The sequence below is a fragment of the Manacus candei genome, unplaced genomic scaffold (assembly GCF_025592945.1).
Source record: "Manacus candei isolate 608988 ecotype Guabito, Panama unplaced genomic scaffold, ASM2559294v1 h1tg000025l, whole genome shotgun sequence".
In the NCBI taxonomy this organism is placed as follows: Eukaryota; Metazoa; Chordata; class Aves; order Passeriformes; family Pipridae; genus Manacus; species Manacus candei.
The window spans coordinates 1,656,922-1,672,780 of NW_026138073.1; the positions used below are offsets into that span (position 1 = coordinate 1,656,922).

The following is a 15,859-nucleotide window of genomic DNA, read 5'->3' on the forward strand; positions in this document are numbered from 1 at the left end:
AAAAGAAGTCACTTTTCCACTGCAAGTGATGGATTTGATGTATTTTTCTTTAAGATCCTTGTGCTAAGCTTTGGCCTCAGCACTCAAGCAGCCTCAAGTGTTCTGCCTCCTGCATGAAAAATGAATCCTGCTATTTGAGCTGCTAATATCTGGTTATCAGAGTGAAAAAAGGTCATATTTAGACATTACTTTAAATATTCCTTAAAGGAATCCAGGCACCTTAATAATTAATGTACCCAAACATTCCAGCAGCACTAGAAACTCCATGTTCAGGAAAGAAAAGGAGCCCAAAATTGGCTGTGAGCTCAGGTCTATCCCCGTGTTCTCCTCACCACCATCCCAGGAACATGCCCTGAGCAAAACACCCACCCCAGCTCTTCTGAGACATGCAGAGTCCAGCAATTAGGATTATTTCACATCAAAGTTTAAACAGCTGATATAATCACTTTATCCAGAGTAGGTTTGGAAAAGTGAGCATGGAGAGCAACAGGACTCAAGGCCACACTTTTTTGGAAGCTGAACACAGGATACCTGAAGGCTGACACCACAGAAAACCCCTGAGGAACAGGGGATGGCACTGAACCACCTCAGTGCCTACAAAGTGCTCTCTATATGCTGATCATATTTTTCCAAAACTATCAGGCAGCAGAATCTGGTTATTTGTTTTAGTTTGCTTTTCAATTTTCTGAAGTGTTCAGGAAAACTACGTCTGTGACCCTTCAACTGAAAAAATCCCTTAATCTCAGCCCTAATGCCAAAGCACAAACAAGGCTGCATTGACTAAATAAGGGTAAATAATGCATGTATAAGCAACAGAGCTCCAGAGCCCCTATCAGACCTGCATAAATCACATTTCCTTCATATTTTTCCTTCACATGGAGTTCCCTTCATGTAACACAGAGCAGGAGTGCAGGGGCTTCAGACCATCGATGGCCAAGCCAGGAAGGACAAAACATAAACCATTCCTGCTGTGGAGAAGCACTTTGACTTCCATCAACAACAACCACAGGGATAATTTAAGACTTACCCATCAAAACTGTGAGGGTGGGGAGGCCCTGGAACAGATTTGTGGCTGCCCCATCCCTGCAAGTGTCCAAGGTCAGGTTGGACGGGGCTTGGAGTAACCTGGGCTAGTGGGAGGTGTCCCTGCCCATGGCAGGGGTGGCACTGGGTGGGCTTTGAGGTCCCTTCCAACCCAAACCATTCTATGATTCATACTAAATGTATTTTTATGCATATATATTTCTGCATTAAAGCTCTGTAGTGCCCAAGTGATTTCTGCTGCTGAGGATGAACCTGTAGCCCAAGGCTGAGCCCCTCAGTGCTGGCCCCCAACCCCTCCAGGCAGCAGGAGCACAGGGAATGGATTGGGATCAAAAGAACAAACAGAATTTGAACTACTCATCTTCTGCTTCGCCATGAGGGTATTTTAAGTCTAAGATATGGGTTCATTCCTTGAACATCTTGCCAAAAAAAGAGTGTTGCCCAGCAACTACTAAAACAATGTTCTGGAAGGAGGGAGCTGCTGGACAAATTAACCCAGTACATGCCCTTTTCCCTGGAGTTTCGTGCAGCTATTGCAGAGCTGCTGGATGGCTGGCAGGCAGCTCTGCATCCCAAATCCGAGCCATAAGGAATTTCCTGAGCAGGCTGTCAGACAGCTTGTTTTGTTGTTTTGCTGTAGTAGCAGCGTCTTGCATTAAACAAACACGTTGGGCTGAGCTCCAGCACAAAGGAACACAGAGCAACCCTGCAAACACACCCAGGCCAACTGCTGGAGCCCAGAACAGCAGCTGGGGCACAAACCAAACCAACTGATGGAGCACAAACCAACTGCTGGAGCCCAGAACAGCAGCTGGGGCACAAACCAAACCAACTGATGGAGCCCAGCAAGAGCAGCTGGAGCACAAACCCACCCACCCCGGGCCCTGCTGCACTTTCCCCAGGTCACAATTTGATTCTGGAACACGGATCTGTCTCCATGCATTTAGGCAGGAATGATTCCTAGTGAGAAGTGGGGTTTTAGCCGAGCTGAGGGGCAGCTCCAGTTCCCTCTTTCCACACCAATCCATTCCAGTTCAAAGGAAATTCATTTCTAGCCACTCTTCACACACAGTCACACTCCAAGGCAGCAGTCAGAGCAGCGGTTCCAGCTTCATACAAAACATAAAAGGCCTTTTCTGTTCACAGAAGTGCAGATAACTAAGGAACTGTCACACTCTTTCTTTTTTTGGAGGCTTGTACAAGTGGGATTTCTTCCAGGAATCTCATCTGTACACATTTAGAACAGTTAAGGAAAAAAAAAAAAAAACACCTCTTTCGCAAGAGTTTTCACATTAACATTTTTAAAAAGAAACACCCTAATAAAAGTAACTCTCCAGTCTTCACGTTTTGCAAGGCAGTTTTAGAGGGCTTTTGAATCAGCTGGAGCTGAAAGCACGAAGGGCTGGAGAAACACTGCACTTGAAAAATACCAAACACCCCCAAAACACCATTTCTAAAGTGGATTCGGAAAGCCAAAATAAAAAACACCACTGAAATCTCACAGACCATAATTCCCATCCAACCTCAGGTGCTCTGTAATCCTGATTGGGATGGGGTGAAGAAAGAAAAACTCAGCCATCATACCTTCAAGTGGTCAAAGGAATATTTTAAGGACCAAGAGGCACCACAGCATTTAATATAATAATAACTGCAGGTAAACACTCACAGGAACTTGAGGGTTCTGGACCAACACCTTCCTTTGGAGTTCTTTCATCTCCAGCACTTCACTTTTTTCCATCTAATACACTGAATTTTTATTTATTTTTTAACATCTCATCTACACTTTTACTCCAAACCTTACCGACCATTTTCTCTCTTGCACTTCACTCCTTTCAGGGCTCCACCACCACCAGATCCCTCTGTCAGCCTCTTCTGTCAACAAAGCAGGCCCTGGTGTCCTCAGGACGCCTCTGCCTCCCCTCCCAGCAGCCTGGATGTTTCCATCCCTCCCATCCCTGACTCTGTCCGTGCTGCTGCACATCAGCCTGTTCCACCCAGCACTCCCCTCGCTGCATTTTTTCCCAGGACAACTCCAAGCCAACAGTTTTTTAAAGCAGGGACTTACTACAAAAAGCCCTCCTCCGTTTCAGCTGGGAAGTGGCTGCTTTTAGGAACACACTCCCCAGGCAGGGACTGTTTTCACACCCCGAGCAGGTTATCAGTGTTTGGTGACAGAATATACTCATATTTTAGCATTCCTGGCAAACCCTCCTCCCAGGAGAGGCTCTCTCCAGGCAGAGGGATGGTGCACACACCCCACCACTTCATGCACAGCAGCTCTGCTCTCATTCAAGGGTCTAAAGTGGAAAGAAAAACCACCACCCTCTAGACCTGGGCCTTGCTGCTGCCTCGAGATGCAGGTGATTAAGTGTAGCCTAGGCAACATCATTTTTTAAAACCTGAAACACCTATGGCTGAGAAAAAAAGCTGGATGGATTCCTCCTGCCACTGGATAGATAGGTTTGGTTTCACACTGAATTTTCCTGGAGTCATGTCTGCATATCTGAGCAGTCAATCTTCCTCCCAGAGATCTCTCATCGCTTCGATTAAGCATGAAATTTATATTTACAGCTCTTTTACATCTGCCCACAGAAGACAGATCTGCTCTGAGAAGCTCGGGATGACATTTCTTAAAATCACCACACAAGGGAAGATTCCCAAGCCTGGTCAGAGGTCAGATGGGACTGACCTGCACACCCAACAGCACAGCTGCTTTGAAAGGGGAGTCACACAGAGACATAAACCAGGTATAAATTCACAGCAGTGTTTTTCCAGTCCTCTGTGAAGGTATAAGGCAGGTCACTCCCACTTGATTCTTTTTGGTTTTGCTCTAATGAGATTTTTAAACATTCCTTCCAGTTGCAGCAATGCATCAGCAGGGGGGACTTGTATGAGTCCCATGAAGGTTGGTGTTGGAAGGGACCTTAAAGCCCATCCAGCTCCACCCCCTGCCCTGGGCAGGGACACCTTCCACCAGCCCAGGTTGCTCCAAGCCCCATCCAACCTGGCCTTGGACAGTTCCAGGGATGGGGCAGCCACAGCTTCTCTGGGCAACCTGTGCCAGGGCCTCCCCACCCTCACAGGGGAGGATTCCTTCCCAATATCCCACCTAAATCTACCCCTTCCAGACAATATATGAACACCCTTGGGCACCAGGTTAAAGTTTGCAGGACAGAACAACATTTGCCCAGCAGTTCCCAGCCCAGGCTGTCCCACAGGCACCTCATGGCACTGCCCTGCTGTCCCTGTCACAAAACTAAACACTGACACAACTGCATCCCATTTTCCCACTGCTGCTGTATATCCCAGATGTAAATGTTGCTGTTTGGGTAAGTGTCCCTTCAGGGAGGCCTCGAGTTCCATGTGCAAGGGAGGGATTTTTGTGAGGGGTCATAAAAACCCCGACTAAGATTGCAGGAACACGGCTGTGGGTCCTCACCTTGCCAGGAACTCCCAGTGCAACCCCAGACCAGCCTTTGGGGGCCTTTGCTTCACCACAGAAAAGGGGTATTATCCATTTCTGGGGTGATAAACTTCATTATTACCTCTTCTGAACATACTTATCGTAGAAAGCATTTTATCTCAGACTACACTTGCAAAGTGTGTGTATAAATAACAGAAATGCCTCCTAAAATTTTATGACTTTTGTTGCCATTTACCATTAAGCATAAACTTCCCCATGAAAGCTTTACTGAAGTAACTACAAAGGTTGGAAAAGGTTCACACCATTCTTCCTCCCTGTATAAATTATAAGTAATATGAGAACATTTACAATGTCTAACCACAATGTTTTATGTCAGACAAACGTCTCTCTGTACTTGCAGTTCCTAAACTGTGCCTTTTTTCATTCTTTTCTCTCTCCCTCTCTCCCTCCACCTCCATCTACACTCAGCAGTCTCAGTCAAACCTGGTTTTATTCTTTCCTGTGATTTTAACATCAAGAAATGCCTTGAGTCAAGGCTCTGGTTCACATAACAACATTGTTCTCTTTTCTAGAGAGCTTAACACTGAATACTGAAACTTCCCCAGGTTGCCTCTTTAGCATTTGAATTATCAGCTCTTTAGTTTTCCAGGAAAAAGGGAGAAAAAAAAACCAACAAGAACTCACAGACTGCAGCAATATTTTAAAAGAGTTTCACTGTGAGACATCTTCATGTCATGGCAAAAAAAAACAAAACCAAAAGCACTTAAAGAACAGCAAGCAAAACAAGCAGCACAGAAGGTACATGATTTTCAAGGGCAATCACCTGCAGTTCTGGCCACACCTGAACAGAATCCTGGTGATTCTGAGACCCTGGTAAAGGCAAAGCATAACCAAGGGAACAAGATTCATTCAAAGAAACGAGACACACAGTTGCTGCTACATCTGAAACAACAACAAAATCCAGCTCAACATTTCAAACTATTTGGCTCAGTTACCCTTTGGGTAAAAGATGCATCCAAGGGGTGGAAAAAAAAAAAAAAAAGGAAAAAAGAATTCCAAGGTCTCTGCAAACAAAATCCCAGCTAGTGCTTCTCTTCCTGTCTGAGACTTTTCTTAAACAAGTCAGGCCTTGCCAAGCTGTGCAGAGCACCAGGCACTCATTTCTTATCACTGAGCAGAAGTTTCCTGGCAGAGTGAAAGCAAAGCCTAAGGTGGTTAATATCCAGTTAGGTCAGACAACAATAGTTGTTGCAAACATTTGCTCCTTCTTATTTTCCTCTTCTCAGAGACAGGTTTGGTTCTGGGTAATTGAAAAGCACGGGACAGAAGGGAGAAGAAGAAAAGGAAATTTCCAGCGATCCTCTAAGTTTGGACAGATCTGAAAGGCAGCCTTAACTGGCAGCCCCATCTCCATCCCTCACAAAGCCTTCTTTTCACTTCCTGGATATGGCCAGACACCTGCCTGCCCATGGGAAGTGAGGAAAGATTCCCTAGTCTGCTTTGCTTGTGTGTGCAGCTCTTGCTTTACCCATTAAACTGTCTGCACCTCAACCCACGAGTTTCTCACTTTTACTCTCCCATCCCACCGGGGTGGGGCTGAGTTGCCAACTCAGGTTAAACCACAACAGACATTCACACATAGGTATTTTTTTTTCCCCCCATGAGTTGTCCTTCATGGAAGGAGATGACACTAAAATATGCTCTAGAAAGCAGAGAGGTCAGAAATCGTTCCACGTGGCTGCACAAAGTGAAGAATCATTTCTAACCAGCAGGGTAACGAGCTGTCCAGCCGACTTACCTCGGAATTTTTTGGGTGGGTTGTTAAGATCACCTGCCTCTGGCTGCACAACACACCGATCATCCACAAGGCTGCAAAGAAATGAGCAGCAAAGTGAGATTTTATCCCCCTGGCAGTTCCCCACGTCCTCGTTAGCAAAACCAAAGTGGTTCACTTGCAATATTTCATCCGAGTGGCCACTTGAGCAGAAGACATTCCCCAAATGCCATCTTATGCCAGATCTTGGTCAGAAGCATGCAGCTAATTTGTACTGTTGCCCAGAGCTATGCTCCTGGTAGGTGGGACAATAAATAAGTCATTGCTCCTGTGTTCTGCATCATCTTTATGTCCCCTCCTGGAGGTGCAGACAGAACAGCCCATATTCTAGGGAGGTGACAGACACCCTTAGAACAGCCACTGCCTCTTGGACAGATTTGAGTCACGCTCAAAATGTGTTTATATGGGCAGAGAACAGCAAAATATGACAACTATGCAAACTGGACACTGACCCTGTGGTCCCTCAAGTATTAAAAAATGGCAGGAACAGTCACTGCCACGGTAAAAATTGACTCCTGAGAGAAAGGAAGGCACAGACAGACCCTCCTGCTCCCCAGGCAAACACAAGGTGAGCCAAGGGGTTGAGCCAACCTCCTCCTGTTCTACCAGGAAGGAGGGGAGCTGGACAAGTGAGGCCAAGAGATTCCAATAGGGAATGCCAGGATCAAGCTTTGTGTGAACACACACCTGCAAAAACCCCAGAGGGTCAATTAAACCCCACAGAATGAAGGGAATAGTTAAGAGGCACCTGTTCCCACTGCTCTGCCCCCGGCACACTTTGGATCGGGGTGGAATTGCACTTTTAGTGACACCACCTCCAAATTGTGAAATTGCAGCTGTAACCCAACATTTCGTGGTTTGATTTGATCCTCAGTGACTCAATTTGGCCCCCAAAAAACAATCTGTCAAAGAGGCTTCTACACAGAAGTAGAAAGTAAAACTCCAAGGTCAAAGGTTTGAGAGGTCCATTCCCATGCAGAATCAACTTGAGAGAGACTGAGACCTAGAATATGAGAGTTGTTCCTTGCAGGGGCTGGTCACATGCAGGGAGCATCTTGAGACAACAATTACAGAAAACAACCAAGTGCATGAAAATTCAGAGATCAGAGACACTAAGTGGACTCAACAGTTCTATGCATCTAAAATTCGCATATGCAAAACATTCAGAGTAAACTGCTTTTTCCCCATGGATTTTCTCCCTATTCAGGATTATATAGACACAGAGGTGCTCCTGCATGAATGGTATTAATATTAGAGCTGAAGCACCTGCTTCTAGTGAACTAAGGGCCAAAAAGTATCAAATGGGTTACTCTGATCATCCCACACAGAGATCATCTCAGTGCAATATATCCCTCTCATCTGAGATTTAACTGGAAGTGAAGAGGAACTTCCCAAACTACCGAGAGAAAAATTTTCCAGGGTGAGAAGCACAGAAGAAGATATATTGTACCCCAGTAATCATCGTGATGGCAGCACTGAGTTTGGGAAACAGCAAGAGTAAAGTCCTGATTAAGCAACAGTCATGTCATAGGAATATTAATTAGGAACACTCTTCAGAGATTTAGGACAGCATTAGAATGTGTAGTGGTATCTGCTCCTCAACCTTCAGTAACCACATGAACAAGTCATTACACATTGTTATGACATCAGACTGTCAAAACTCCACATGGGCTAAAGGACAATTACACCAAATCTTTCCTTTGCTGCTTTAATTTTCTCCAGGACAAAGACTAAATTAAATATGGGACAAAACTAATTAGATTATGAAGGCTTATTAAGATGATAATGCATTTCATGTTTCACATAGCAATTAGGATTTCTGGCTTAAATTAGGCTCAGAAGATATGTGGCCATTATATAATGCAGTTACCTTAAAACAGCACTAACCAAATCAGAGAGGAGGCTTGGGAACACTGGGGGGTCTTTGGGCCTGCCATGAGAACGCCTCATCAAGCCTAGAAAACACACGTGCTCGGGGCCTGTGATGTCCAAAAGGACCACCCATGGTGAAAAATCTCTGCTCAGCAATGCCATCAAAGCCACAGCCACTGCAAACTGGTCATCATGCACCGGTGGGGTCCGACACAACAGCGCGGCTTTCTACTCGCTCGGGGATTAGTTACTGCCAAACTTCGGGACTGGGGAGAAAGAAAAGAGCCAAATGTCCCACAGAGTTCATGTTGCCAGTGTTCAGCAGATAGTATTTGGCCAGTCACTGATCGAGTACTGCAGAGTGCACGTGGCATATTTGACCAGGGCCTGGGAAATCTGTCAAATACATTTTCGCCAAATACTATTCGACCGACCCTACTTACTACACCCCTTGCTTTTATCATACCTTCTTTCCTTTCTGGCAGCATCCCATATTTTCTTCTCTTTCCTATAATAGATCATGGTGCATCTTCAGTGTCTGCTTCCTTCTCTGCCCCCTTATTTTCCAGAATCCTAATGGCTAGAGGACTAAACCTACAAGTTAGTTCGGAGTCACTCAGGTGAGATTCCAGCCCGTGGTTTCCTGCCGAGACACTTACCAGGATGCTGTCTTTGTACCCTGCTTGGGAGCTCCATTTATCAGATGCATCTGGACAGTAGGCATCAAAAAATTTGCTGTCACTGTACCCACCCTGAGGCCCTTACGGCTACTGGAAATGAGAAAGAGCACGTGGTGTGTGTGCCCACTCCCCACAGCCACCTGCCTGGTGCCTCCTGGCTGCTCCTTCAGCACTGAGGTCCCACAGCCACGTGGCATGCACGCTATTCCCTCCCTCTGATTGCTCCTGGCTTTGGGAGAAGGTGGCAGATGTGCTCCTGGAGCTCCTCACTCGACCCCCTGCAAGGTCTCTGCCTTTGGAGAGGTTTCTCCTCAGCAGGATAGAACAGCTCCTGTTCCTCCTCAGAGCCCCTTCCAGTTCCGTGGCTTTGCTCTGCCAACTCTTCCTTTTCCCACGTGAAAGGCTACTTTTCCAATCACTGGAGGAGCAGGCACCTCCCACTGCTCCAGAGGAACTCTCTCCAGAGCCCCTGCTCAATGTCTGGGAAGGGAGCACGAAGGAGCTCTGTGGGAAGCAGGAGCTGGCACAGCACAGCTCCCACCACAGCTCCAGGGCTCTGCCACTGCCTTGGGCAAACACAAGGCTCAAAACATGTTCTCCTTTCACTGGAGAAGAACAACTTTATTTGTATGAGAAACCTCAAATTAAACCTCAATTTAAGACAAAACTACTCATAGTGATGAGTTAGTGGTATATAAACTATTTGGCTTGGGGGTTCTTTTTTTTTTATATATATATTTATATATTTAAACTACTTACATGGTCTATGCTACAGCCTCTTTTCCAGTCAGCAGATTGCACTGGGGTCTATTCATCCCTGACTGGGGCAAGGGGCAGGGAGGGACAGGACGGGACACACGGATGGACACGGGACAGACAACAACACGAAAGTCATTTCATTGCATCCACTCCCTCTACCCACACCTTCACTTGACAAGGTCCTTCCTCCCCACCAAGGACATCCAAACCACAGCACAGCCATTGATACGCTCTCCAGCCTCCCATCTACCCTGCCACGGTAACTTTAGGCCATCTTTAAATGCAGGGCCAAATCCATACATAAAGCTACTTTGCTTTACCCAGTATTGCCTGGGATCAGGCTCAGGAGAGCTGGCTGAGCTCTGCTAGTCCTTCTTACGGTGCTTTTAGTACAAGAGAACAGCTGTTCTTACCCCAAAGTGCTAATAAATCCATTTGTTGAGCCCTCTGCATAGAGAGAACAAATATCTCCAATATGAAGGAAGCTCGACATCTTGTCAGTCATCTCTGGCTTACTGCCCCTGGAAGGGAGAAGAGAGGATAAAGCACAAGGTTAACGAGGCAGAATTTCTTGGTGGAACCAGAGGTTACAACAACAGGACCCTTCACTTCTGACTGTGCATTTGTTTGAAAAACTGAACAAGTTCTTGCCCTGGAATTTCAGGTATCAAAGAAATCCCAGCACGGCACAGTGCCTGCTTGGAAAAACAAACAAGGGAAAAAAAACCAAGCGGCTACTGGCATCCCATTCCATTTGGGAATGTTTTGCAGGCAGCCATTTCCATCCCAAAGGATGCTCAGTGATTTCAGTCCAGGTGAACCAGTCCATTCCATGCCTCCAGTGGCAGGAAAGGGAGGGAAGAGTGGGATGCCTCTGTTTATTATCTGTATCTAAATCACAACACATTTCTCTGCCAGATCCTTTGTCAGAATCAAAGGCAGGTCCAAGCACATTTTAAAGGCTCTCCCGTGCTGGAATGGTGCTCCTGGGAAAGGGGATGTAAAATATTGATGTGATTCCTGTCGGTATTTTTTGGTCATGTCAATAATTTGTCACAACCAACACCAGCAGCCTCCTGCTCACACCTGCAGGCCCCAAGACAGAATTAGGTGAAGACCCACTGAATAAGCCCGACAACAGATTTCGCATGGAAAAACAGAAAGATTAAGATTTTTCTGAGTCAAATACTCTATTAGGCAGACAAATCCCCGTGAAATCAGCAATACTTCAATCCTGAGTTTAAAATAGCTGGCCTAAATGTAACACTGAGGAGACAGACACTGAGTGTTGTCAACTCCCACTGTATTAAGAAGTTTATTTTCTCTAAAACCCCAAATCCTGATCAGAATGACACAGAACCCACCTGTCATTTCAATAAATATAGCAAAGCAAGTGTGGCTCTGTCACAGCAGGAGAGAGACAAACAACACGAGCCCCAGAGAAAAAACCCAACTGAAGAAACCTTCAAAGACATCTCTTCCAAGCCCAATATTTCTGGTTTCCAGGAGATGCTCCCAAAGCCCTGCTTTTTGATCACCCAGTTCAAAACACCGAAATATCCTGTGTTTGAGGCCTTGAACAGCAGGAGCAACGAGGCTCTTCCAAGCTGCTCCTCCTCGCAGGCTGTGACCTGTTCCACAGCCAAAACTGCCAGATTTAGGGGAAAAATAACTGAAAGCACTTCCACCCTCTCAGACATCACACCTTTAAATGGTCTGTGACCAGGAGAACCAAGCAGCAGGAAGTTCTGCTGATTACAGAGCACAGCCCTGACTTTGTACTGGGAGAAATATTCCCTTTCACTGAGCATTACCTTGCTTACCCAAAGTGTAAGGATCAGTTTGCTAAGCAAGGCTGGAGCTCAGCAAGGACAGATTCAGGGAGATCTAAAAGGTGATGCTGATAATGCAGCTGGGAAAGTGCAACAAAAACCTAAGTTAACAATTTTTCTCTGAAAAGCTCCAACCAGCTCTCCCTCCTCACCCCTAGAGCGTTGGTGCTGGTGGGAGTAACAACCATTTCCATTATTATTAAGTCAAAGCACATTGTAGACATTCCCATGCCTGTAAATCTGTGTCATTTGTACAATTAAAAACAAATTGAGGAAAACCAGGAGATAACAGGTCAAGCTGATATGCAGGTAAAGGGGTCTCAGCCCCTCTGGAATCTGCACACACAAGCAAACATTTGGCTCCAGGTTGCCTGTTTAATGCCAAGTCCTTCAGCCTCTGCATGTCACACAGTCTGTTCCCATTCTATCTTGATAAGTGGACAGAAAAACATCACTACCTATTTTAAGATGTATGCCACAAAACATACACAAATATGCAGAGGGACTGAATTAGCAGCACCAGAAATACAGCTCTGCACTTCCTGACTTGGATGGTAACTACCAACTTCAGACTAAAAAAACTTATTTTCCCTCAAAATTAAGCCCTGAATTAATACAGCCCGAAGCAAAAAGGTGTTAAAGTCAACAAGAAATGCAGATACTTCCAAATGACCCCTTCCTACAAGGGAATTAAGGTCTCCTGCTCAGGGTGTGAGGGGGATGACCCTTCCCTTTCCAAGAGGCAGATGTTCACCCCAGCTGTTCCCAAGGGAATGTGGAGGTCAAAATTATTGACTTCCATTTGAGATTTTTTTCTTGGCAAAAATAAATAATCTCAGCCCATCGACCAAACTCAGGCCCAGGGATGGACAAGCAAATTCCTGCATCACTTTCCAGGATACAGTCTCAATTTCCTTCTATTTTCTTCAGTGAGGAAGATCCCAACACCCCACGATGCTGTACCCTGACAAACCACGACACTGCAAACCCCTAAAATAAGCTCTTCTGCAACTCACTGACATTTCCACTAATAAAATCTTTAGCAGCTTCACCTCTAACCGTCATACAGTTCTGGAGAACAGAAAGGTCGTGTTAAGCCTGGCAGGAGTTCAGATATGACTGAATTTCATCGCTGGGCTCTTCACCAGATCCTTTTCAGAATTTTCTGGGCAAGCTTGCAAAGCCACCCCTCCAGAGCTGGATTCTGCTTCTGAGCACCTCAGGGTGCAAACTGGAAGCCCAGGCCCTCCTGCTCCCAAACAGGACCAGCTTCCTGCTGGTCAGCAGCCTGGCTGGAGTTAAGCCTTACAAAGGGTTGGGCTGGCGACAGTAACCTTATTTTTGGAGGCTTAAGCGTGGATTATTTACCACGTTAAGTCCTCACTCCCACTTTTCTTGTATTTTTGAATCCTGTTCTAACACCCATCAACGTGATGTCATCTCCAGCACACCAGGAGCTGCTCAGATGGAGCTCCACCACCTCGGGAAGCACGAGCCAATTCCCAGTGGGGTGAGCTCTTTATAAAATACTGACTTATCCTAAGGCTTACCCACAGTCAAAACCAGCGCTGTCTATACCTATTCTTTAATAACTGAATGGCAAAAGTCAGTCCCCTCGACATTTATCTCCAAACCTGCTGTTTCTGAGGTTGGCTGGTGCTCAGGAACATGCTGCACTGGCAGATGGAGCGAGGGACTCAGTGACCCAACGGGCCTCCCCACATGCAAGAGCTGCAAGGAAAGAGAATAATTTCTACACTGATTTATCTTCAAAGCTGGTTTTAGCCTCCTCAGAAGGGACTTGTGACACCTAACAAAATCATGCCAGTTATTTGCATTAATCACTACATGATCAGCCACCACAAACTGAGTGTTTTCCACCTTTGACAAGGATAACCAGGAAACGTGAGACAAAGGTTTTCAAGAGCACAATTTCCAAATATCCAGTTTAAAAACCTTTTAAAAGAACAGGCGTATCAACAACAGCAGACCACACTAATCCTGCCCAGATCAGACCTCTGTGGGGTTCATTTCTGATTATTCTCTTCAGCTGGAGAAGCCAGAGGTTGAGGCAGTAAAAATCTGTCAGCCTTGGCACACTCACCCCAGATTCAGAACACGGGGACTGAGGAGAGCAAGTTTCCTCCTGGACAGATCAGCCAGAGCATCCCTGTGTGTCCCCTGGCCACAGAGAGACACTTCCCTCCTCACTGCACCAGCCAGAGATGGGAGATGACCTCAAGCAGCCCCTGGGTACACAGGGCAGGAGGATTCTCAACCCTCCCTGTCCCTGGCTCTCGTGGGTACAGAACAATCACTGCTCATAAAGCAATTGTGCTGCGTAGACAAACACAACCATTACCCCACAGTTTATTTATTTTAGATATGCCCGTGCCAGGAGCAATTGACTGAGACCAGAGGAGGGGACGGCCCTAAAGGAACAGTTGCAGTTATTCCCTGCACAATCCCATTTTTAATGGCATTCTCACACCCCTGCAAGAGGGGAGTCCTGCAAGAAACCCCTCCAGCTCCAGCCCATGGAGCATTGTCCTCCTTTTCTCCTTAACACTGAGGGAAAACAAGATTCCTTCTAGGTAAACTCACTTAAAACAAATCCAAGATGAAGCACTGATAAGCATGGCAATATCTAGTATAAATTAGGTTTTTTAAAGCAGCTGAACTCAGGTGGCAGCAATATCGACAGCAGCCACACTAGTTTTCAAAACAATGTTCTTCTCCCACTGAGCTGGAGGGTCTAATTTTGACAGATAGAAAGACTGACTGAATTTTTCAAAAGAAACCTAAACTAAAAGTGGACTGTACACTGAGAAGTAAACTATAACTACCCATAGACATCAAAAACTACCTGAGAGATAAACACATTCTATAGTATTTTTTTATGCCTTGAACGCCTAAATTTTTATAATTATGCTGGTGATGACTGCCTCATGTATATAAAAAAGGTTAGTGTGTCTTTAGATATGTTTATATCCAGTTTATCTGCACAGGAAAACAAAATGAAGTTTCTGTTTAGGAAGCTACCAAAATAAATAAATAAATACAGCAATCTGGTGAATTTCCTGGGAATTGCAGACGCTGATTTCCGAGTCATTTGGCTCTATGGGACTGGATCTGAAAATGCATTAGTGAAATCCAGGCAGTGAATTAAACCCAGGAAAACCTGCTGTTCACCTCAGGACTTGCCTTTCCCCTCCTGCTCTGGTGAACACAAACCTACATCACAACACCATGAGTTCGATCTTCTGACTGAACACCAAGTGCCACAATTCTGGGGGTCAGTTCTGATTATTTCTCACCATAGATTATCCTGTGTGTGTCCTCAAAGCAAGCTGGTTTCCCTAAGGCAAAAGGGGCTGAAAAGACCCAGTTCTGAAATGCAAACTGGGGATTTGTACAAGCCCTTGACCACCAGCACCTTCCCAACCCAAAGACCCTCCCTCTGGCTCTCAGGACTATTTTGGGACACAAGCAGAGCACAAGCTCAGCCTGATGGCCTTGAACAAGCCAGTATCAGTTTGGTGTAGGGACTGAAATTCAGTCCTTTTTCTCATGCAAACACATTTCACAGTGGCAGTTACAGCAGAATTAGCAGTGAAAACACGGGAAAAATCAAACTGACTGTTAACTATCAAATACCTTAATGAGACAGCTGCTTTCTGAAAACCTCAGAATGGGAAATGCAACTGCTTTGTAAACATTTCACACTAATTTGCCCCATCACTCATCTCGATCCTGACGCTAAATGAGAAAAAACAGGCTCCAGAGTGACACTGGAAGTTTGCTTTCCTTGAAGAGCAGAGTCAAGGCCCCGTTTGAAGTCCCTCCTCACGGGGACTGTTTGTGACAACACTGCTGCACTGCAGTTATTCCTCATCTCAATTGTTTGCTGAAAGGCTTTTCAAAGCACCCAAAGCTATTTTCCCCATTTCACGTCTCACACGCCTGCTTTTGTGTGGGATTTTAATTCTTTACCTTATGACTGCAAATCCTATTTGTAAAATAAACGAGAGCGAATTTGTCTCGGTGCCGATGGTTTGATTTCCAGCAACCGGGATACAAATTACTTAATCTTTTTAAGATGGTTCTAATGATGTTTGTTTGGAGCAGAAAAAGCTCCTTGCTGTGCCTTGCAGTCCCATGATGCACTCGGTTCTCTGCTGGCATATTTTCCCTGTGCTTTAGTGCTCAATTAAATAGAGATTGGCAATTTTAGATGTACAGGGACCGGAGCTACACTTCATCAAAGTCTTTTTCACTATCTTGGTGGTTTAGTTACCAATAAAATCTCTAACTGTACTGAAGTGCTTCAGCTTCATGACTGCAGACAGGAAACTCCACAGTGAAAGTTTAATTTTGCCTCAGTTTTTGACAGAAACAAGAGCAGAGTTTACGG

The 15,859-nt window shown here is 45.5% G+C and overlaps 1 protein-coding gene across 13 annotated transcripts in view; it reads right to left on the bottom strand.

Moving 5' to 3' along the window:
- ITPR1 (inositol 1,4,5-trisphosphate receptor type 1) overlaps positions 1–15,859 on the bottom strand; it is a 163,737-nt gene that overhangs the window by 139,177 nt on the left and 8,701 nt on the right. For all 13 annotated transcript variants that reach the window (XM_051788603.1, XM_051788610.1, XM_051788618.1 and 10 more), the window contains exons 2-3: positions 10,027–10,134; positions 6,267–6,337 (exon numbers count right to left, since the gene is read on the bottom strand). In XM_051788603.1, the coding sequence (XP_051644563.1) occupies positions 6,267–6,337; positions 10,027–10,118 (163 nt within the window). In that variant the 5' untranslated portion in view covers positions 10,119–10,134. The remainder of the gene's footprint in view (positions 1–6,266; positions 6,338–10,026; positions 10,135–15,859) is intronic.